Source organism: Triturus cristatus, chromosome 6 (genome assembly GCF_964204655.1).
Source record: "Triturus cristatus chromosome 6, aTriCri1.1, whole genome shotgun sequence".
In the NCBI taxonomy this organism is placed as follows: domain Eukaryota; kingdom Metazoa; phylum Chordata; class Amphibia; order Caudata; family Salamandridae; genus Triturus; species Triturus cristatus.
This window is the reverse complement of record NC_140589.1, coordinates 1253718351-1253741290: the sequence shown is the minus strand read 5'-3', so window position 1 is coordinate 1253741290 and position 22940 is coordinate 1253718351. Positions and strand designations below refer to the sequence as shown.

The following is a 22940-nucleotide window of genomic DNA, read 5'->3' as shown; positions in this document are numbered from 1 at the left end:
GGTCGACCTCTGGAAAGGTTTGTGGTGTTCCACCACTGCAGAGAGCGATGGGTGCGACCGTCTACCAACACCAGATCTGTCAGTTGTCCCTGGGCCTGGTTCCACTGGCACGCCAAGCACTCTTGGAGTGGGCGCATTTGGAGTCTTGCATGGGGCACTATAAAGATGCAAGAGGCCATCATCCCTATGAGCTGCATAAACGCTCTTGCTGGGAGAGAGTGTTGGGATAGGAATTGTTGACGCAGCGCTTGTATTTTTGCAATCCTGGCAGGGTTGGGATAGGCTATGGCCTTTGAGGTGTCTATGGTGGCACCGAGATATTGTTTTGTGTGTGATGGTACCAGGTGAGATTTTTGATGGTTCACCGTGAAGCCTAGCTGGTGAAGTAGTTGGACTGTAGCGGCGGTATGTTGCACACATTGTAGGTGGGACGTGGCTTTTATCAGCCAATCGTCCAGATAGGGGAAGACGTGAATGTGCTGTCTTCTGAGGTGTGCAGCCACTACTGCCAGGCACTTGGTGAACACCCTTGGTGCTGTTGTTACCCCGAACAGGAGCACCTTGAACTGGTAGTGTTGTCCGTCTACCACAAACCTGAGGTACTTTCTGTGAGATTGGTGTACTGGGATGTGAAAGTACGCGTCTTTCAAGTCCAGAGTGGTGAGAAAGTCGTTCTGGGAGAGAAGTGGAAGAACCTGTTGGAGGGTTACCATGTGAAAATGGTCCAAATGAATGTAAGTGTTTAGAGGTCTGAGATCTAAGATAGGTCGTAGGGTCTAGTCTGTCTTTGGAATTAGAAAGTACAGGGAGTAGATCCCTAAATTTTGTTGATTTATGGGGACCTGCTCTATTGCTCCTTTTTGCAGGAGAGAGATCACCTCTTGTGTTAGTAGCGCAGTATGTTCTTGCGACATAGGGCGGTGCCTGGGTGGGATGTTGGGGGGTGTAGATGTTAATTCTAGGCAATACCCTGACTGAATAATTGTGTCACCCATCTGTCTGAGGTGATTGTCTCCCAGACGTGAAGGAAATGTCGTAGTCTGCCTCCGACCGGAGTGGAATGGTCTGGAGGGAGCGGGGGAAAGTCATTGGGCAGGAGGCGTGGCAGAGCGGGCGGTATTTGTTTTGCCTCTGCCCTTATTATTATTGCCTCTGTATCCGCCTCTTTGATAACCCTTTGTGAAGGTAGACTGAGAAGGGGATTTATAGGACGTGGATGCACTGTCCGAGGAGTAGCCTCTGCCCGTGCCCCGAAAGGAAGAACGGCGGAAGGAGCGCCTGGGAGTCTGTGTTTGTAGGGCTCCCATAGATTTCGCCGTGTCTGTATCCTTTTTCATTTTTTCCAGGGCTTCATCTACTTTAGGCCCAAATAGATGATCTTGGTCGAATGGGTGATTTAGTATAGAGGCTTGAACCTCTGGTTTAAACCCTGAGCCAGGCATGGCGACGGAGAAGGACACTGGTGTTTATGGCCCTGGAGGCTGTATCTGCTGCATCTAGGGCACATCGTATCGAGGTATTGGTTATTGTTTTTCCCTCTTGAATAAGTTCATTAGCCCTAGTCTTGTACTTTTCAGGGAGATGGTGCATGATGATCTCTAGCTCATCATAGTGCGCCCTGTCGTATCGGGCCAACAGTGCTTGTGTATTGGCAATACGCCATATATTGGCCGCTTGTGACGCAGTGCGCTTCCCTGACGCATCTAGGAGCTTGGACTCTTTGTCAGGTGGGGGCGCCTCGCCTGATGCCTGAGAATTGGAGCGCTTCCTGGCTGTAGATACCACTAGGGAATCTAATGGTGCAGGGCCTTTAATGTAAGAAGGGTCTGTAGGGGCAGCTTTGTATTTCTTTTCTATCCGAGGGTTTTAGGACCCTGGCCCTGCCTGGGTCTTTAAAAACCTCAGGGGCATGTTTAATTACGCCCTTTAACATAGGTACAATGGCAGTGGACCTATGTGTATCGTCAAAGGTGTCTAGGAGGAAGTCCTCCTCCACTGGGTCGGTATGTAACTCCACCCTGTGGTAGTGTGCCGCCCATTGTAACAAGTGGTGAAAACCCAAGGAATCTTCAGGAGGGGATGGCCTAGATGGATAAAGGTCATCCTGTGGGAAATCTGGGATGTCCGGATTGTTATAATCATCCCATGGGTCTGGAGATCCAGTAGGGGTGGGATCTTGTGGCACATCTGCTGGATCATAGTAAGGGTCCCCCAAATCATCTGGGACAGGAGACAAGGTGGGGGAACGATGAGGTGGAAGGGGTGGAGGTGGAGAGGGTGGAGGAGGTAGAGGAGGTGGGGAAGGCACCCTGAAAGGAGAGGAGGTGGGGAAGGCACCCTGAAAGGAGAGGTAGCAATGTCCTTTCTCTTTGGAGGTGGAGCCGGCTTGGCCAAGTGTCTCTTTTCTGAAGACAATGTCAAGTGTCCGGTCTTTGGATCCTTGGTGAGGGTTTTTTGCAGAGGATCCGATGTGAAGAGCTCCTGTGACACTGGTTGTTCGGTCGGTACCGAAGGTTTCGGGGCAGACGGCCTTTTAGGGTTGTCGAAGCCGTGCTTCCTGGGAACCTCCGTTTTTTTGGTCGGTGCCGAAGAAGGTTTCGGCACGGGAGTGTCGGTGCCGAGGGTCTTGTGATGTTTGGTCGGTGCCGGGGGAGCAGGTTTCGGCACCGAAAACTTCGGTGCCGGGTTCGGTGTGGAGGTGGAGGCCGATTTTTTTTCCGGTGTCGAAGGGTGTTTGTCGGCACCGGTGGCCGGCTGGCTCGAGCCAGAGCTGCCGGAAGGCTTAGAAGGCTTCTTTACCGGGCCCGAAGGTGGGGTGTGAGAAGCAATGTCCTTGGTCTTGCCTAGGCCCGGAGGCGAAGGTGTGACCGAAGCCTTTTTCGGTATCGGCGTGGGAAGGGGAATTGTACTCACGACCCGCTGCGCCGGGGTGATGTCCTCCACATCTGAGTCGTCGGCCTCGGAAGCGCTGACGAGGTCGTCGTCCTCCTGTTCGATGTCCTGCTGTCCCGGAGCTTCGAAGTCGACCCCGAAGATGTCGACTGGGGCGGAGGTCGAGGAGTGCGCCATGTAGCGTCTAGCCCGTCGATCTCGAATGGTCTTTTTTGAGCGAAAAGACTTGCAGGCGGGACAGTCTCGGGCCTCGTGTTCTGGGGAGAGGCAGAGGTTGCACACCTCATGGAGATCGGTGTGGGGAAACTTGGACCCACATCGAGGGCACTTCTTGAAGGGAGTTCTTTCCATCGGCCGAGACCAGAGCCGGAATAGGCCCGAAGGCCGCCGTCGACCACCGGAATCGAAGAAGTGCTGAGGAAGATGATTTATGTCTTTGAAGAAGCTCAATGAGCGAGGATTTGTGCGTCGATCGGTGAACTGGGAAGTTCGGAACCGGAGCACGAAGTATTATATCCGACCCCGATGGCGGAAAAAAACAATCTGAGGATGGAGCCGCAGCCCATGCGCAATACTAACCAGAGGAGGAGTCACCGACCTCGTGACTCCCAGAGACTTTCCAAGAGGAAAAACAAACTGCAAACATCCGGGTCCAACACCAGATGGCGATCTATGCACAGTGTATAATCTGCAGCTCATATGCCTCGAACCTCTGCTTTTGTATTTCTTTTTTGAATTAGAAAATATCTGGAGTAGACTCCTTTCCCTCTCTGCGCCCTGGGAACTCTTTCTATTGCTGATTTGAGCAGAAGGGTCGCCACTTCTTCTCTTAGCATCTCGAGTTGATGAGATGAACGTACAGGGTGGATCGAGGGAGGGGGACTCCAGAAACGAAGCGAGTATCCATGACGCAGTATATTTAGAACCCACTTGTCTTTGGTGATGGATTGCTACTCTCGAAGATGTTGTGCAATACTTCCTCCCACCAAGCTGTGGACGGCATTGGAGGAAGCGATCGCTCATTGCTTTCCTTGAGCCTTGTTTCTGCCGCTGGACTGGCGGTTATTTCCACGTCCCCTAGATGATCTGCGGGACTGAAATTGCTGCTTTTTCTGCCCTTGCTGGTCTTGATTTTTCTGCCAGTGAGGGGTTTGAACCCTCTGTTGGTAGCTACGCCTGTCGGTTCCCCTACGACGACGGAATTCTTTTTGTTTCTCTAGCCCCACGGCTTTCATGGTCTCGAGTTCTGATTTCATGCGAGCCATCTCGTCATCCGTATGTGAACCGAAAAGCGAGCTCCCAGAGAAAGGCAGATTCAAAATTCTTGCTTGTGCTTCAGGCTTCAGAGCCGTTAGCCTTAGCCAAGATGATCTTCTGGCGGAAATCCCATGAGCATAAGAATGCGCTGCCAGCGTTGCTCCATCCGCTGCTGCACTTATCACCTGATCTGAGACTAGACTGCCCTCTTGCAATATCTCCTCAAAGTCCTTTCTATCTTCAGGAGGAACTTTTTCTATAAATCTTTGAAGAGAGTCCCAGAGTAATCTGTTGTAGCGCCCCAGAAGCGCTGAGGCACTGGCCACTTTTATGCTGGAGGCCGCCGACCCACATACTCTTCTCCCCCAAGAGTCTTGTGTCTTACTTTCTTTATCCGGCGGCACTGTGGATGACAAAGCCACTCAGTGAGTTTTTCTGGCTGCAGCAGTGATCACAGAGTCCGGTGGAGGGTCCGCTTTGAGAAAAAGAGGATCCTCCGGGGCTGAACGATATTTTTTAAGTATTCGTGCCGGAGCTGATTTGATAGTAGCCGGCGTGAGGAAGATATCCATGACTGGTTTAAGCAACCCAGGGACCAGAGGCAACAGTGGACGAGACGCCGCTCGTTCGTGAAGGGTCTCGAAGATGACAGAGGAAGTGGCTTCCTGAACAGGCATTGGAATGTTCAATTTTGCCGCTCCTCTGCACAAAACATCTTGGAAGGTGCTAATGTCATCCACTGGCGAAACTCTAGCTGGTGGCGTATCTGAGAGTGTGGGTGAATAATCTCTTCTGGACGACTGGCTTGACGAAGAGGATGTAGGAGACCTACGTTGTCTTCTCTCCGATCCCACCGACTCTCACCTGCGAGAGGTGGACCTGGATCGTCTCCTGGGCGAACGCGAGCGCCGTTGATATTCTCTTCCTCGAGAATGGGAACTTGCTGGTCTTAACGGTTGAGCCAGATTCCTCAACCTTGCTAAGGAAATACTAACCGCCTGTGCCATAGAAGTTTCCTGAGGCAGTACTCTGGTGGGGCTGTGACTCAGAGTATGACCCTCCTCCTGTCTTAATGGTCTCGTCGGCGTTCTCACTTGAGGGCTCTTTTCTACTGGAAGAGCTGGAGAGAAACTCCTCACCTCTGGCGATCCGGATCTTGAAATAGACAAAGGAGATCCTGAGCCTTCTGAGGCTGAAGGTGAAACTGAAATAGGTCGAGAGGAACCATGTTCCGATGTGGTATAAATCAGTCTATGTGGAGATTTGCGTCTCGACACTGGTTTGAACGTCGATCGAATTTGTGACGTTTCGCGGTACTCCCCCCCCCCCCCCCACGGAGGACCGTCTCGCCGGCGATACGCCTATCACCGGAGATCTGGACTTCGACGCACAGTGGATAACCGGCGATGTGTCCTGCCTCGACGTCGAGAGCATTGTCGTCGACGGAGGACTTGTCCTGGACGGAGGCCTAGAACCCAATGGGGAACTTCGCCTCGACGTCAGTATCTTCTCTGACGTTTTGGAGACCTTTGACGACGGAGGCACCTGCCTCGACGTCGATCCCGACTGTGGCACCTGCCTCGACGTCGATCCCGACTGAGGCACTCGCCTCGACGTCGAGTGTTCCGACGATGATCCTTGTCTCGACTTCGGTAATGCTTTCGACGGCGATTCAGGTCTTGACGTCGAAGATCTTCCCTGATCTTTTGACAACGATCTTTGCCTCGACGTCGCTGTAGATTTCGACGCCTGCGTTCTTCTTGCGACGTCGACTTTTGCCTTGATGTTGATTTCGACGTCGATCGACGATGTCTATCCTTTGACGTCGATCGATGTTTTCTTGACGTCGAACGATGATGTCTCTCCTTCGACGCCGATCGATGTTTCCTTGACGTCAAAGTTGCCGACGACAAACGAATGTGCTTCGCCGCCGGATCGAGTGTCGACGTAGATTCTCTTCGAAGCATGACTCTCCCTGGACTCCTCACCTCTCAACGAGGATCCCGCCGCTGGAGTCTTCGAAGCCGAGCCCGACGCCGATGGAGAACACACAGGGATCAGCTGCTTCGACATCGACCGTTCAGAAAGGCCATAAAGCCTAATTCTCTCTCTCTTTCAAAGTCCTCTTTGAAAGATCCTTGCAGTGATGACAGGACGCAGGAGAGTGTGAATCCGGTAGACAGACGATACACACATCGTGTGTGTCTGAAGAAGCCTTTTGCCACAGGAGGGACAGGGCATCAACAAAGAAGGCATTTTTCTGACAGAAAAAAGTTCTAAAATCTTGTCAGAAAACACAGGAAATCTGCTTCCCCAACAGGATTTATTAAGAGGAAGCAAAAAAGTCACTAGAAAAGTAACAATTCTTGACTAGAAAGTCAAAAATGAAGAAAGCTGAATTCCAGGCTCCTGACTGAAGAAGCCGGAAAGAACAACTGACCCAACTGTCACCCCTGAGGCATGATGGGATATTGCAATCAGGGCTGCCTTAAAGGCACGGTGCCAGTTTTTACCTGTACAAGGCTTTTCAGTCTCTATGGTATTGTATTGCAATGCAGCCTGCAGGCTAACAATGTTTTATGGATCTGTGTTTTGCACAGTGTTTTCTTTTCTTTCTCATGAGTTTTTACCTCATTAAAAAAAATTAAAAAAAAGAAAAGAAAGAGATTTAGGTGTATTATTATACCTATGGTGTGTTATTAGATATTTATATCTACATTGTCTAGCCTACTATGGGGGCTGCATTTACTTGGAAAAAATAATATATGTTTATACATATACAGAGCTGTATATATATATATATATATGTGTTTTTCATATATAATTTTATTATTTCCGGGGTCCCCGCACGTGGGCGGGAATATTCAGTGCTTATGACTATTGATGAGGATCACCTGGAAGAGAATCTTTATTTTATTTGTAACAGCAGACCCTCATTGAAACCAAGCGTGTTCGTTGCCACACTAAATGAAACAAAAGTGATATAGCTTACATAATTGATGCTTGCCAGATCTTGTCTCAGCTGTACTACATACTATAAGCATGCAAAAGTGCCAATTTCTAAAATGCTGCTGGTATCGTTTTAAAGATGTGTAAAAGCAGGTTTGCATGTTTGCAGTATGAACAGGAATACATTTTTCTTTCTTTAAAGGATGCTAAAAATGCCTTTAAGAATGTATGAAATCAGCTGATATAGTTAATATGCACAATATCTTAAGGGTTCAGTTTCAGCACACATGGCAATGCTAAATTCTTTTTAAAACGGTCCCATGATGAATTTTTTTTTCTCTTAAAACAGCAGTCTGTTGCAGCATGCAAAATAATTGTAGTTATTTTAACATTTTTACTAGTCTTTGTCTGTAGCCTGCATGTTAATCGGTTGATTCCCCACCACATTGCCCTCTTCGCAGTCTCTGTATTTAGGCACTCCAAGTGCCGAGACCAATTGGCTATGCCAATGCTTGTTTTTTTTGTGGCTGGCTGCAGGTAATGCCTGGATGAAAGAGAAGAGCATTCTTTCCCGCTCTTGTACTGACGCCGACTGGAAATCTGCATTTCTTATCTTAAAGTAGCGCAGCTGGGGGCCGATTGTGGGCCATTGTGAAAATATTTATGTTAAATGCAGCGCATGACCGTGCTGAAATTAACAAATATTTTCACAAAGGCCCACAAACAGCCTCCAGCCGCGCTCCATTAAGAAATGAATGCAGCACTTGCAGGAGGAGCCACTGCTTGCACAGGCTTCCAGCAGACAGGAACTTTGCTTTTTTCTGGCCGCTCGCGTTTTAAAAGCGGCATTGCAAATGCTCTCCCGGGATGTGCTGTGTGTGCTCTTCCCACACAGCACTGCACGCTCGGGGTAACGGAGGTGCGCGGGCGCACCGACGCGCACCGACGCGCACCTTATTGGGACTAGTGCTCACAAACCTTTGACGCCTGCGGTGAATTCAATTCATTGCCGAGCTCACATCATGGAGCGTGTGACCAGCGGTTGCAGAGGCCGCCCAGGACAGCGTCTGTCACTGGACAATAGCAGACTCTGAGGACAGCCCTGGACTAAGGAGGCAGGTGGTAAAGACTCGAAGTAAGCACCAACCACCCACTCGAGTTTCGATTAACACCATGGGCTGCAGCGCTAAAAAATCTTTTAAACGGCTTCACTTACAGTTGTTACCGGTATTATATGCGCTCTATGGAATACACAGCAGTTAACAGTTTCCGTGTTTTGAGAACACTTATCTCTGATATTGAATATGCTACTTACCAGTATGCATCTGTTCTTGGCATGTGGGGCTGCTGACATTCATATCTGTGCATAGATCGCCGCCTAGTGTTGGGTCCGGATGATTGCACATTGTTGTCCTGGAAGAGTCTTCGAAGTATCACAAGATAGGTGACTCCTCCCCTGGACCACAGTGCGCATGGGCATCCTCTCCATCCTTAGATTGTTTTTCGCCAATGTGGCAGTGATGGAGTAGATACAGTAAGTGATGACCATGCTATACAGTAATTTTGAGTGCTGCAGCCGCTACAGGCGCCGGGGAGGAGGGCGGGCGATATGAATGTCAGCAGCCCTACATGCCAAGAACAGATGCATACTGGTAAGTAGCATATTCAGTTCGAGGCATGTGGGCTGCTGAATTCATATCTGTGCATAGAATACATAGCAGTACCTCCATTAGCGGCGGCTACCCGTGCCAGCTGCAGCAGTCTGAAAAAGAGTTTTGAGAACAGCCTGTCCTACAGCTGCCTGCTGTTTTGAGTGTACATCTACACAGTAGTGTTTGGTAAATGTATGTATAGTGGACCATGTGGCTGCTCTACATATTTCCTGTAAAGGAATGTTTCCTAGGAAAGCCATGGACGCCCCTAACTTTCGTGTTGAGTGGGCTCGTGGGGGAATCGCTAATGTGCATTTAGCTTTTTGATAGCAAATTTGAATACATTTAACGATCCATCTGGCTATACCTGCTTTGGAAATGGCGTTGCCCTTGTGTTGTGGAGAAAAGGCAACGAAAAGTTGTTTTGTTTTCCTAAAGTCCTTAGTTCTGTCTATATAGTACATGAGGGCCCTCTTTACATCTAGTGTATGGAGCATTCTTTCTGCGACATTTTGTGGATTTTGAAAGAAAACAGGCAGTTCAATAGTTTTATTCATGTGGAACTGCGATATCACTTTGGGCATGAATTTGGGGATGGTACGTAGTACAACCCTGTTCGCGTGAACCTGTATGAATGGCTCTTGAATGGTTAGTGCCTGGAGTTCACCAACTCTTCTTAACAAAGTGATTGCCACCAGGAAGGCTACTTTCCAGGTGAGGAATTGAATCTCACATGAATGGAGAGGTTCAAAGGGGTGGACCCATTAATCTGGTGAGGACCAAATTGAGGTTCCACACTTGTGCCGGTGGGTGTCTTGGGGGGATTACTCGTTTGAGTCCCTCCAAGAAGGCTTTGATGGCAGGCACTCTGAATAAAGAGAGGTGCTGCCTGTTTTGGAGATAGGCTGCTATCGCAGTTAAATGGATACGTATTGAGTTGTATGCCAGATTGCATCGGTATAGGTGTAGGAGGTAACAGACGATGTTTTTAATGGATGCGTCCAGCGGGTTAATGTCATTGTTGTTGCAGTAAATGACAAACCTTTTCCATTTAGCCGCATAGCAAGCCCTGGTAGTGGGTCTCCTGGCCTCCTTGATGATCTCCATACAGTCAGGTGGCAGGTTAAGGTAGCCAAACTCTAAGACTTCAGGAGCCAGATTCCAGGTTCAGCTGTCGCCATGGTTCTGCGTCAAAGGCGTGGGTTTGATCCGCAGCCTTTGATGCGGCACCACGGAAAGTTCTAGAAAGGTGGTGTACCATGGTTGGCGTGCCCATGTGGGAGCAACTAGAATGAGTGTCAGCGAGTGTTGTCGCAGTTTGCGTGCCACTAGCGGTATTAATGGCGCTGGGGGAAAAGCGTACGCAAATCTGCCGGACCAGTTCATCCATATCGCATTGCCCTGTGACTGCGGATGTGGGAACTTGGCGGCAAAGCTTTGGCATTTTGCGTTTTCATTTGTGGCGAATAGGTCTATCTCTGGATGACCCCACTGTTGGAAGTACGGTTGGAGAACTGACGGATGTAGCTCCCACTCGTGCATCTGGTGGCAGTGTCTGCTGAGCAGATCCGCCATCTGGTTGTCCTTGCCGGGGAGGTGTTCCGCCATGAGGAATATGTTCCTCTGAATGGCCCACTTCCACATGCTCTGAGCCAGATGAGACAACTGTGGAGAGTGTGTTCCTCCCTGCTTCTTTATGTAGTACATGGCAGGCATGTTGTCCGTCCGGATCAACACGACTTTGTTGCACAAGTGTACTTTGAATGCCTTCATGGCTAGGAAGATTGCCATCAGTTCCAGAACGTTGATGTGCATCTTCTTTTGTTGTATTGTCCATAGTCCCTGCACTGTGTAATTGAGTACATGAGCTCCCCATCCCTGGAGAGACGCGTCCGCTGTCAGTATTATTTGTGGAACAGGCTCTTGGAACGGTCGGCCCTTGCAAAGTTTTTGTGGAGTCCACCAATGCAGAGAGTTGTATGCCCGACCGCTCACCAACACTAGGTCTTTTAATTGCCCGTGAGCCTGATTCCATTGACGTGTCAAGCACTCCTGAAGCGGGCGCATATGTAGTCTCGCGTGCGGGACTATGAAAATGCAGGAGGCCATCATGCCTATCAACTGCATGAACACTCGCGCAGGAAGGGAGTGTTGAGGTTTGAACTTTGAGATCAGCAGTTGTATGCTGTTGATCCTCACTAAATTTGGCTGAGCTGTGGCTGCCAGAGTGTTTATGGTCGCGCCCAGGTACTGTCGTACGTGTGCGGGTTGGAGATGTGATTTTGGGTAATTTAGTGAGAATCCCAGACTGTGAAGAAGGTGAATGGTGAGGGACATGTGGCTGGCACATTGCTGGGCTGACTTTGCCTGAACAAGCCAGTCGTCCAGGTAAGGGAAGACGTGAATGTGTTGTCTTCGTAGATGTGCCGCCACTGTTGCTAGGCACTTGGTAAAGACCCTGGGTGCTGTTGTTACTCCGAAGGGGAGAAATTTGAACTGATAGTGATGCCCTTGAATGGTGAACCTGAGAAATTTCCTGTGTGAAGGGTGTATGGGTATGTGGAAATACGCATCTTTTAGGTCCAGTGTGGCTAGGAAGTCTCCCTGACTGAGTAGCGGGAGAACCTGCTGTAGGGGGAGCATATGGAAATGCTCTGAGAGAATGTATCGGTTGAGGGGTCTCAGGTCTAGTATAGGTCTGAACGACCCGTCCTTTTTTGGGATTAAGAAGTACAGAGAGTACACCCCTGTCCCCTGCTGGTTGACGGGCACGACCTCTATTGCACCTTTTTGCAGCATACTTAGCACTTCCTGCTGCAATAATGCCAAGTGCTATACGGACATAGGACGGTGCTTTGGCGGTATGTTGGGTGGAGTGGATGTTAATTCGAGACAGTAACCGTGCTGGATAATGTCCCTGACCCACCTGTCTGTGGTGATGGCTTTCCATGCTGACAGGAACCGTTGGAGTCTCCCCCCGACAGGTGTTATGTGGTCGGGGCAGGGAGAGGGCGTCACGGTTTGTTTTTGGGGGAGGACCTGGTGTTGCCGTAACCACGTCCTCTGCCCTTGGTGCTGGAGCCACGATATCCACCTCTGTTGGTTTTATCATAGGTACTTTGTGTGCCTCCTTTATTGTATTGCTGCTGTGACCCCTGACCTCTAGCTGCTCCTCTATTCCCAGGGCGACGAAAGGAGCCACTACGAAACTGCTGCGTCTGCAGAACCCCCATTGATTTCGCAGTGTCAGTGTCTTTTTTAATTTTCTCGAGGGTAGTGTCAACTTCAGGGCCAAATAAATAGTCTGGGTTGACCGGTTGATTTAGGATATTGTTCTGAATCTCCGGCTTGAAGCCTGAGATTCTCAACCATGCATGTAGTCTTAACATGACGCTTGTGTTGATTGCCCTCGCCGCTGTGTCGGCTGCATCCAGAGCGCACTTGATGGATGCATTGGTAAGGAGTTGTCCCTCTCTAATGAGGAGCTCCGCTGCCTCTTTATATTCATCTGGCAAATGTTGGAGTAGTGACTCTAGTGTGTCATAGTGGGACCTATCATAACGGGCCAGGAGTGCCTGTGTGTTGGCAATGCGCCAGATGTTCGCTGCTTGCGCTGCAATTCGTTTTCCAGATGTCTCCAGCACCTTGGACTCCTTGTCTGGGGGAGAAGCATCACCTGTTGTTTGTGAGTGGGCTCTTTTGCGAGCATTAGCAACCACCATGGAGTCCAAAGGTAACTGACCCCTAATGTACATAGGGTCTCCGGGTGCAGGCTTGTGTTTTCTTTCAATCCTGGGGTTTAGCACCCGCGTCCTGGTTGTTTCTTTAAAAATGTCTTTTGCAGGCTTGAGAACTCCCTTTAACATGGGCAGAGTCTTGACAGTTCTTTCGGAAGAGGCGAAAGTGTCCACCAAGAAGTCAGAATGGAGTTCTACTCCATGATTGGCAGCAGCCCGTTCTATGAGGGCATTAAAGGCAGCAGTGTCCTCTGTGGGAGATGTCTTGATGTTATAAAGCTGCGTGTCATTGGTATCGGGTGCGGTACCCTGGTCTGTGGGGTCATCCCATGCCTGATCTGGGTCTTGCAGGTGATCATCAGGATCGATATCCCCAGGGTAGGTGGTATCATCCCCTACATAGTCCTCTACTGCGTCTGCCTCTGAAGGCATAGGAGAAAAGGACGGTGGATCCTGATGGAAGGGTTGAAAGTGTTCATGAAGCACTGGCTCTGACCCTGCTGGCAATTTGTGTTTGAGAGGAATTTTGTAGGAGTCCAATCCCCTCTCTGGTGTGATTTTCCGCTTGCGGAGAATCAGCCTACCAGTGTTGGCGTCGATAAATTGAGGCTGTGAAGGCTCGAGATCTGTTTGTCCTGTGGATGGGGACCGTGTTTGGCGGACACGTGTCCGAATCTCGAACAGTTTCGGCGCCGTGGGCGGCGGCAACCCAAACGTGATGTTGGTCGGCGCCGAGGGTGCTTTCGAAGCCTTGTGCGTGTCGGGACCCGGCGTAGAGTGGAGGGCTGCCCGTTCTCTGATGCGTTGCAACGATGCCGAGACCTGTTGCACGGTGAACGCAGATGGCTCTTTGGAGCCAGTCGGCACCTTGGAGGTAGGCGTCGAAGCGGCACCCGACCTTTTTGCAGTCATGAGGTCATCGATCCGAAGGGAGGTATCGACGCTTGTTGGAGTCGATGACTTGGCAGGCGCCGCTGTTTTAGACGTCGACGCAGACTTGGTGGTTGGGGCCGATGTCTTCGGTGCCAGACGGCGAGGTGCCTTGTGGGGACCGAGGGCCTTTTTCTTAGGCTCGGCACCCGTATCCGCTGCGGTGAGCTCGGCACCGAAATCCCTTTTAGCGCAGTCGGAGCCGATGACCTTTGCCGGCGTCGAAGGAGTGGAGGGCTTCGAGGCCTTCAAGCCGATCACAACCAGTTTCACTTTCGTTTTCGATGGAACTGGTGCGATGGATGGTTTCGGTTTCGCTGGATGTAATCCAGTCGTCTTCGATAATAATGGCTCTGGCAAAATGTTCGAGGCCGGGCCTGAAGGCGGGGCCGAAGAACCGTGAGATTGATCTCGGGTAAGGCCCGACGGCGATCCCTCGACCGGAGCCTTAGGACGACTTATTTGTTCGGCCTCCGTATCGACGGGTGGGCCTAGCTCCTCGCTGGAGCTATCTTCCTCGGCCCCAAAGGCCTCATCGTAGTCTCCTACCTCTTCGACGACTTCTTCTCTCTGAAAGATCACCTCATCGTCGTCTTCCGATCGGTAATCGTGTTCGGAAGCGGGGCTGGAGTCTACGTCTTCCACGCTCTCGGCGTCCTCGTCTTCGGTGCTAAAGATGTTGGTTGGGGCAGCGGCAGATTGCTGCGCCTCCAATCTCGCTGCCCGTCGATTCCAGAGAGTCTTCTTGGAGCGGAATCGGGCACAGGCCATACATTTCGACTCATCGTGATCCGGTGAGAGACATTTGTTGCATACCGGGTGGACGTCGATGTGTGGGTATTTCGCGTGGCATAAAGGACACCTTTTGAATGGAGTCCTCGATTCCATCGTCGATCGAAGTTTGATGTTCGGACCAAGCGGATCCGAAAAGCTGGAAGAAGGTGCTAAAGCACTAAAGAAACTAGTGGACACGGAACAGTACCGACGATAACTAAAGGCCTTTTGGCCTTAAACTGAATTTTCCTAACTTGAGCTCAGATAAGCACATCCGAACCCAATGGCGGAAAAAAACAATCTAAGGATGGAGAGGATGCCCATGCGCACTGTGGTCCAGGGGAGGAGTCACCTGTCTCGTGATACTTCGAAGACTCTTCCAGGACAACAATGTGCAATCATCCGGACCCAACACTAGGCGGCGATCTATGCACAGATATGAATTCAGCAGCCTACATGCCTCGAACTCTTGGTTGTCTATTTTTGCACTTTTATACAGTACAAGCCTGTAGCGAAGAAACGCTTAAAGTAGCACCAGTTTTTAGGCCCAGGCAGATTAGAGTAAATTAATGTTTTGCAGGTCCAATGTCCTCATGGCCGGCAGTGCGCGCATTGTCGACATACTGTTATGCTATGGTCTGAAGATGTGGGAACCATATCAGCTTAAGGTGCTGAGGCCTCATTGACAGAGTCGGGCCAAGGAGAGGTCGAGACACGGCTGATGGAGTGTAAGTAAGACAGGGGCTGTCGATTACATGCCCCACTGCCTTTCCCTAAACCATTTCCAGTAGATGTAGTGTTATCAGTAGTTGGAACTCCGCTTTCCAGTCAGGTAAGCAATAAATCTGACTGCTTTAAGACTTGCTATTCTCTGACTTGGTGAAGTGTTTGGTTGTGTTGCTACTTAAATCTGTTCCATGACAATGTCCACGATGAGCCCCAGAACATATCTTCCGGTCCCGATCATATTGGATAGGCAGTTAATTTGGCAAAGCTGGTAGTGCGACGGGTGAACTCAGTCTATCAATCAATCAGGCATTTATTAAATCGAGACTACTCACCCGTAAGGGTCTCAAGGCGCTGGGGGTTGGGGGGTTGCAGGCTCCAGTCCATCAAGGATGGGGTCGGTCGAAGAGCCAGGTTTTGAGGTATCTTACGAAGATGGGAAGCGATGCGGTCTGTCTGAGGTGGAGCGGAAGGGCATTCCAGGTTTTGGCTGCGAGGAAGGAGCGGCCTCTCCTCTGGTTTTTCTGGTGCGAGGGACTCACCTTAGATACGTAAAATTTGAAGGATTTGTACGGCTTGCTTAACAATATTAAAAGGTCGTCCGCATTTAGTGAGACTATCTGACATTTCTTCCGTCCACTCGAACCCCCTCCCCAGAGCAGCTATGTGGAGCCACCCTGCAAGGGCCATGATGGCCACTGCACACAGTAACAGCGAGGGGAGCACTTGTCTTGTCCCGCCTCCTGCAGAAAACTCCTAAGACAGCTGTGAACCGAGCCAAACTCTGGCTTTCAGATCAGTGTATAGGAGGTGGACAGAGTGTATAAATAGGTTTCTAAAGTTGGCCTTCTGAAGCATTGAGAATTGGTAATCCGAGGCCACTGAAACAAAGGCCTTTTTGAGGTCCCCTATGAGGAGTTCTAAGGAGCCATGGATTCTATCAGTCAATGCATAGGAAACCTGAAGATGTTGTGGCAGGTGGATCGTCCCAGCATAAATCCACATTGATTCCTATGAATCAGTGAGTCAACTATCATTAGCAAGCCATTTACCAGGACCTCGGTGATCAGCTTCACCTCTACGTTAACAAGCATTTACAATGCAACCAGTCTCGCCTTTTGGACCTTATATGTATTTAGCTATGCAGCACATTAGCCTGGGTGCTGAAACATCTACTGGTCTTTAAAATGGAGGGAAACTAAGCACCAAACTTCGTGACATGCCAGGTATGGGAACACATGGAGAGAAATATTGCCTTTCAGCACAAAATGGTATAGTCCAAAGCTCTGTTTTTAATATAAAATCAGGGCCTACGGTGGTCATATCACTGAAAATACAAGATTTGAAAAAAATATTATTGTTGACGGGTGCTCGTGGAAGACAATTTTTATGGACTGGAATCTAGAGAATGCTGAAGTGATTCTAGTATTTTACTGACTACCTCTGCTAGTCGTTTTCTATCAAGGAAGTTAAATAGAGGTAGTTGCCAGAATATTTTTACAAAATAAGTCCCTCAGTAGAAAGCAATTCTGGTATTTTACTGACCTCTACTGGTCGTTTTCTACCAAGTCAGTTAACTAGAGGTAGTTAAATAAGTAGAAAGCCATTCTGGTATTTTACTGAACTCAACTGGTCGTTTTCTATCAAGACAGTTAAATAGAGGCAGTTCAACAGAAAAAAAAAGTCCCTAAGAGGAAGCAGACCAGTCCTAGGGCTGATCTCCAGAGCCCACAAATTACATATAAGTATATACTAAAGTATATACACGAGGTCTCGAATGCTTGACCTAAAAAGGGCGATAAGATGCACACAGGACCGTGGGGGGCCCAGGTTTAGGAATCATTATTATGTCAGCCATTCAGAGATCATGTGGCAGGACCTCAATTTCCAGCACTTCCTCGAGCATTGCCTTAATTGTGGGGTTGGAATGCGAGGCCATGAGTCTGAAAAATTTAATGGGACATCTATTTGGACCAGGTGACTTTGCTCCTTAAAGCTGGGAAAAGGTTTCCACCAGCTCCTCAGTAATCTTCTTCTCCAGCTGGGCTCTCTGATCGGGTGAGAGGGTAGAGATTGTAAAGTCTTGTATTGAGTCAGTGTAGAGGGGTCAGGTGAGTCGCGCCTGGCAGAAGGAGGAGTAATGTAAGGAGAATTCTGACATGACTTGCTGGCCCACTGACATTTGGCCATCAGCACGACAAATCATGATAATGTATCTGGGGGACTCGTTATGTTTACATAGTCAATGTAATAGTTTAGATGATTCATTGTTCCATCAATAAGCCCGGCTCTGAGTAAATAGCCATGCCGACCTAGCATTTCCCATCAGCAGTTGTCCGATTCTAGTTTTGTACTAACCAATACTGCATAGGAGAGTTTAGCCTGGAGTTGACTGGCATTGACCCTCCAACCGCAATAGAATTATTACTAATCTGGTAATCTCCAATATTCACTTTTTATGTCTACCCATCAAAAAGCGGATGCTTCGGCCTCTCATTTATTCCTTACTGGCTTCCCAGAGAGTAGTCCTGAATCATATGATAAAGTATTTTGCTCAAAGTATTGCCCGGCTTCCGTGAGTAGGGGTGTGTCTTAAAATCTAGGTCAGTCAGCAACTAGGCCCACCGACTCTAACCACCCATCCTGCGGCATTTCGCACCAGTCATAGTCAGTTTAACAGGAGAGTGACCTGAAAGGCCCAGTGACAGTGTTGGCATATTTAGCAGATATTTGGTGTTATCCTCGGGGACCATGACATAGACAAGCCTAGAGCAGGAGCTTTGCAAACCAGAGTAAAAGGTATAACCACTCACACAGGGATGGACCCTGTACCAACATCCCACAAATCCATTGACCCCATGAAGCGTGCCGCCAGTGTAGGGCCAGTTGAAGTTACCCTACGAGGTTGAGCTCGGTCTAGTTCTCAGTCGATGACACCATTAAAGTCTTCACCTATCCCTAGTCGGCCCTCTGGCAGTCAGGAGATCAGACAGGTGAGGTTCTCAAGTAGAAAGATAGTGGGGGGCATATACATTAACAATAGAGGAGGGAGAAACCCACAGTATCCCAGTAATGACCACATGTTTGCCGTGAGATTCATGCCATACACGTGTGTGCATGAATGGGAGTTTATTCTGAAGGAGGACTGCCATTCCTCAAGAACCTTTAGCAAAACCAGTGGCAGGAGCTACTAAAGCTATTATGTGCTTAAGAAGGGGCACTTGTTCCACAGAAGGTGTCTCCAACAAGAGGAGAACATCTGCTTCATAGCGCTTAGCATGTTTAAGAACAGCACTCCATTTAGGATTATTTAACATTCCAGGTGACAATATTGAGACAAGTGGGAACAGGAGTTCTAAACCTATCAGCCTTCAACTATTATATATCTGAGCTTGGGGCCTATGGGAATTTGGTGATGAGCAGATACTGACATAATTAAGCATTGTCCCGGGAGAAAACTTCAACAAATTAATCAACAATAAGCTACAGGTCTGTAGCTCACAGGAGGTTCCTGCCAGAAAGGCCAAGATCCACTGTGTATTTATATAATATGAATGCCCTAAAATGTACCTTGAGAACTAGAACTCAAATAATAAAAATACACAAAGAAGACTAACACCAAGGAAGCATGGTGCAAAGTCCTATCGTAATGAAGCAAATGCCCTCACTGCTTAATGTGAGGGCCTCACCCCGTCTCAGTCAACATGCACAGACCTCATCCATAAATAGTATATGTAGTAGACAGCCCTTGCAAAAGAGTCGAGGCCTGGGCCAGGTTAGAGTCATAAAAGTCTACGGAGTGAGCATATACCACCCAACACTAGACCCCGGAGTGTCATTCATACAGTTATGAGAGAGTCTCTGCTGGCTACCATTGTGTCCACAACTGAATCAGTCTCTGTAACAGTCCTGGTTTTGCCAATCTGCAACCTCCCGGTTCATAGGGTGCCAGTGGCACCCCCTCCATTGTTTCTGGTGTCTTGACTGTGATGGGTTCTCTATAGTGGCTGCCCGAGGACCAAGTGAACCACCAATGTGGATTGGGTTTTGTTCAGTTGCTCTATCCAAGGCCGCCTTTGGTGTTTTGAAAAAAGAAGGCCTTAGACTGCCTGCCATCTGAGTTTAGCCGGGTACATCAGGCGAAGGTCCATCTGCATTGCACTCAGCTTTTGTTTGATGCCCTGAAAGGATTGGCGCAGTCCCTTCGCCAGCCTAGTATAGTCAGGGAAGATCATTAATTTACTATAGAGTCATGCAAGAGTTGCCCCTTCTTTCTAGCCATCTGAAGTATGACATCTTGGTCCCTAAAATTAAGGGTCTGGGAGGGCAGCATTGGGCATACAGCCAAGGTCCAGTGTGCCTTTTCCATGATGAAGCATGGTGATAATTCTTCAGCTGGCCCCCCGAAGGAGCACAAACAAGGATGAGTGAATTGTTCCAGTAGAGTGCCCTCTAACCCCTCCTGAAAGCCCACCAAGTGGATCTTGTTATGGTGAGATCTGTTCTCTGCAACCACCACCCTGTCCAACAACATGTGGTTTGAGAAAGAGGGCTTGTGCACCTCTTTTTTCAGGGCTCTCACCAAACCCTCAAGCTCTCCAATCCTGCTGTCTGGTTAAGTAATTTTGACTACGGCATTACGCAGGTCCTATTGCAGAAATAATACATCTGCTTCTACCTTGCCTATGCAGGTCTCGAGCGCACGCTTAGCATGATCAATTGGCACTAAAATTGCAGTTGCACCCTCACCCCAGTTAAGGGTCGCCCCATTTCTTCACCTTCTCTCTATGTGGGTTCTGTCCTGAGAAGTTTTGCCAATTTTAGGCTGGTGATATGCATGTGTTACTTTGTCTTTCACCATGGCTTTGTCTGGTGGGAGTCGACACAGTCACCTGTCAGATAATCCCAGTGAAACCAGTGCCCTGAAAGGGGAGAGCCACCTGCTTTAATAGTGGTGTCAGGTTGGGCAGAGGCAACCAGCATTTCTACCGTTACCACGCCGGGGGCTAGCAATTGAACACACCTGAAACCATTGGTGATCCAGCCAAAATGGGGTTTCTCCGCAGGGCACAGGGGTCACAAGGAAAGATCAAACAGATCCACGGGACTCCAAGCAGGTCACCATCACCGGGAGAATAGGGGCCAGCAAATATAACATGGAATCACAGTCTACAGGAGCAGCCCATTTCCCTTGCAGCGCCAGCCACAAGACGCTCCTTTTCTGTCCAGCTGAGAGAAACCACAGGGGGCGGCAGCAGCAGGCGTCAGTTTCTTCACTCGCTTCAGACTTGTGGGGAGGGGACAGGAGAATTCAAGCAGCCTGCATCCGCCACTGTGCATGGCCCCCCAGGCGCCAGTCCCACAGCCACAGACCCCAGGATCCTCCTACAACGAAACACTGCAAGAGACAGCCCCGACTGACTCCCCAGCAACACCCTGCCCTTCCACCTCAGGCCTCAATGACTACTTTAAGCTAGGCCGGGAGGTAGCGAGAATTACTAGACCAGTCCTTCCCTCAGACATGGCACATCCGTAAGCGGCAAGTCTCCCGTTCATCCATGACTGGGGCCAAGGCTCACTGCTGTCAGTGCTGGTGGGTGCCACAGGCCGCCATGCTCCAAGCTTGAGTCCCCAGGATCCTGTGCCCTGGGTCACCATGGGGTCTTCTCCCGAACCCCCGCGGTCCGCGGGAAGGCTCCTTAAGGATGTGGGTCACGGGCTCTTTACTCAATCAAGGGCTGTAGGCCCATCTCCCAAACTGCATCAGGGAATGGGTCCGTTTACGGTGAAAGTAGTGTGTCTTGGGGACCATTAGACTGAACCCCATGTGCCACCGAACATCAGGATCCACCATCCAGCTTGAGATAGAGGCAGCAACAGTAGGATTGTATGAGATATAGCCGGGCTCAGGTCAGAGCTCTTGAGTTAGGCGGTTGTCATCTTGACTGCCAAGCCACACCCCTGTATATTATTGTACACCCAGGGTAGCACAATGACCACTCTTTATGCAAGCATAAAGAGCCTTCGGCAACATTGGCCCCATGAACCTCAACAACTGTGTAAACTCCAGTAAACCTACCAGAAGCCCGTACTCAGTCGGACCCCTACTTGCACGGAACCTCCCCCCCACCCCAAACATGTGCTGAACCAGATATGGCAGCTGTGCCTTCTCCTACCTCGCTCTTGAAGCCTGGAACGATCTTCGTCTGCACATCAGAGCATCCACCTCAGTGCTTGAAATCCACAAGTAACTGAAAACCTGGCTCTTCACCTAGCTCAGACTATGACTTTGTGCATACAGCTCCTGGGCCAGAATACCTTCTGGGGAAAGTTATTATTATTATACATGACTTTATTAAGCGCGCAGCTACCCGTGGGTTTCCCGGCGCTAGGAGAACAGAAGTAAAAGAGGGCAAACAGGAGTGCAAGGAACAGGTTACAAAGAGAACAGCCAGGTTTTCACTCCTTTGCGGAACTTAAGATAACATGTTTCAGACCGCAAAGGGATGGGAAGCGAATTCCAGAGCGAGGGCGCCAAGTAGGAGAAAGAGCGCCCACCAACTCTAGCACGCTTGAAACGGGGGACAGAGAATCTGCATTGAGTGGAGGATCTGAGAGTGCGGGAGGGACAATATTGATGGACTAAGGTGGATAGATAGTGAGGTGATTTTCCAGCTTTGATACGGTGCATAAAGCATAGAGCTTTGAATTTGGACCTAGATTCTATGCGCAGCCAATGCAGGCTGCGCAGGGAAGAGGAGACTGAGGTGGTTCTAGGCAGATTGCAAAGTAAACGAGCAGCCATGTTCTGGACCACTTGAAGCTTACGGGAGACCTCCTTGCAGGCACCCAGAAGAAGTACATTACCGTAGTCCAGCCGCGAGGTCACTAAGGCCTGGACCACTGACTTCTGGGTGTCTTGGGGAAGCATCCATGTGATCTTCCTCAGCCACCTGATGATGGTAGTACAGGTGGCTGAGACTTTAACCACGTTGCCTCATGGATAACTGATTGTCAAAGAGGACCCCGAGATTGCGTGCTGTTGTTGCTGGGACCGGCAATGGTCCCATTTGCTGAGGCCAATGTTGCGGGCCCCAGAGAGCGGAGTCCGGCCCGAACAGGAGCAGCTCCATTTTGTCGCCATTCAGCTCCAGTTTGTTAGTCAGCATCCAATTGGCGATGTCAGTAAGCCCAGAACGAAGAGAAGAGGAGGGGGAGTGCTGATTAGAAGAAAGAGAAAATGATTTGAGTGTCATCAGCATACGAAAAAATAGATAGTCCGGACTGTTCGGCAAGAAAAGCAAGGGGTCTAACATAAAGGTTGAAGAACAAAGGACTGAGAATAGAACCTTGGGGGACACCATACGGGGAATTATGAACAGTGGACACCGAAGAGGGGGAGAAGACCTGGAAAGTGCGATCAGAAAGAAAATTGGAGATCCAAGCAAGTGCGGAGCCACAGATCCCAACAGACTTCAAGGCAGAAAGAAGGATGGTGTGGGAGACGGTGTCAAAAGCGGCACTCAAATCTAAAAGCATGAGTTGTGCACCATACAAATACAACATAACACAGAGTAATAATATGCACAGCACTGGGAAAGCCAATTGATCTTGCCTTTTCAACTTGCTGACTTTCCCAAAGTTCTTTGCTGATGCAACACCCAACTGCTAGACGTGGAGACCAGATCACTTGTCCTTTCTTCTCAATGGACAGTAAAATCTCTTTGAAGTCAGCTACAGCTATCTCTAACTAGACTTAAAAAAATATTAAATTCAAACAAACCATGGCTTTTAGGTCAAAGAATGCATACCTTATTGATTGCACAAGCAGACTTTTCTCGGATAGACCCACTGCTAGTTCTCAAAATTTTTGATAAATCGTGCCTTGCTGCCAGTAGGTGGGCAACGGAAATAGAACACTTGTTAAACAAGGCTGACCTTTTGGGCTGATACACCTTCGCCAGTTTTTCCGATTGGCTCTGTTGAGGAAGGAAAATATATGTAATTGTGTTCTCACATAAAC

At 49.3% G+C, this 22940-nt stretch overlaps 1 protein-coding gene across 1 annotated transcript in view; it reads right to left on the bottom strand.

The window, feature by feature from the left end:
* Positions 1-22940, bottom strand: part of TSLIG3A (tRNA splicing ligase complex subunit 3A) — a 481344-nt gene that overhangs the window by 49431 nt on the left and 408973 nt on the right. The window contains exon 7 of the mRNA XM_085612194.1: positions 22729-22896. Coding sequence (XP_085468320.1) covers positions 22729-22896 — 168 coding nt within the window. The remainder of the gene's footprint in view (positions 1-22728; positions 22897-22940) is intronic.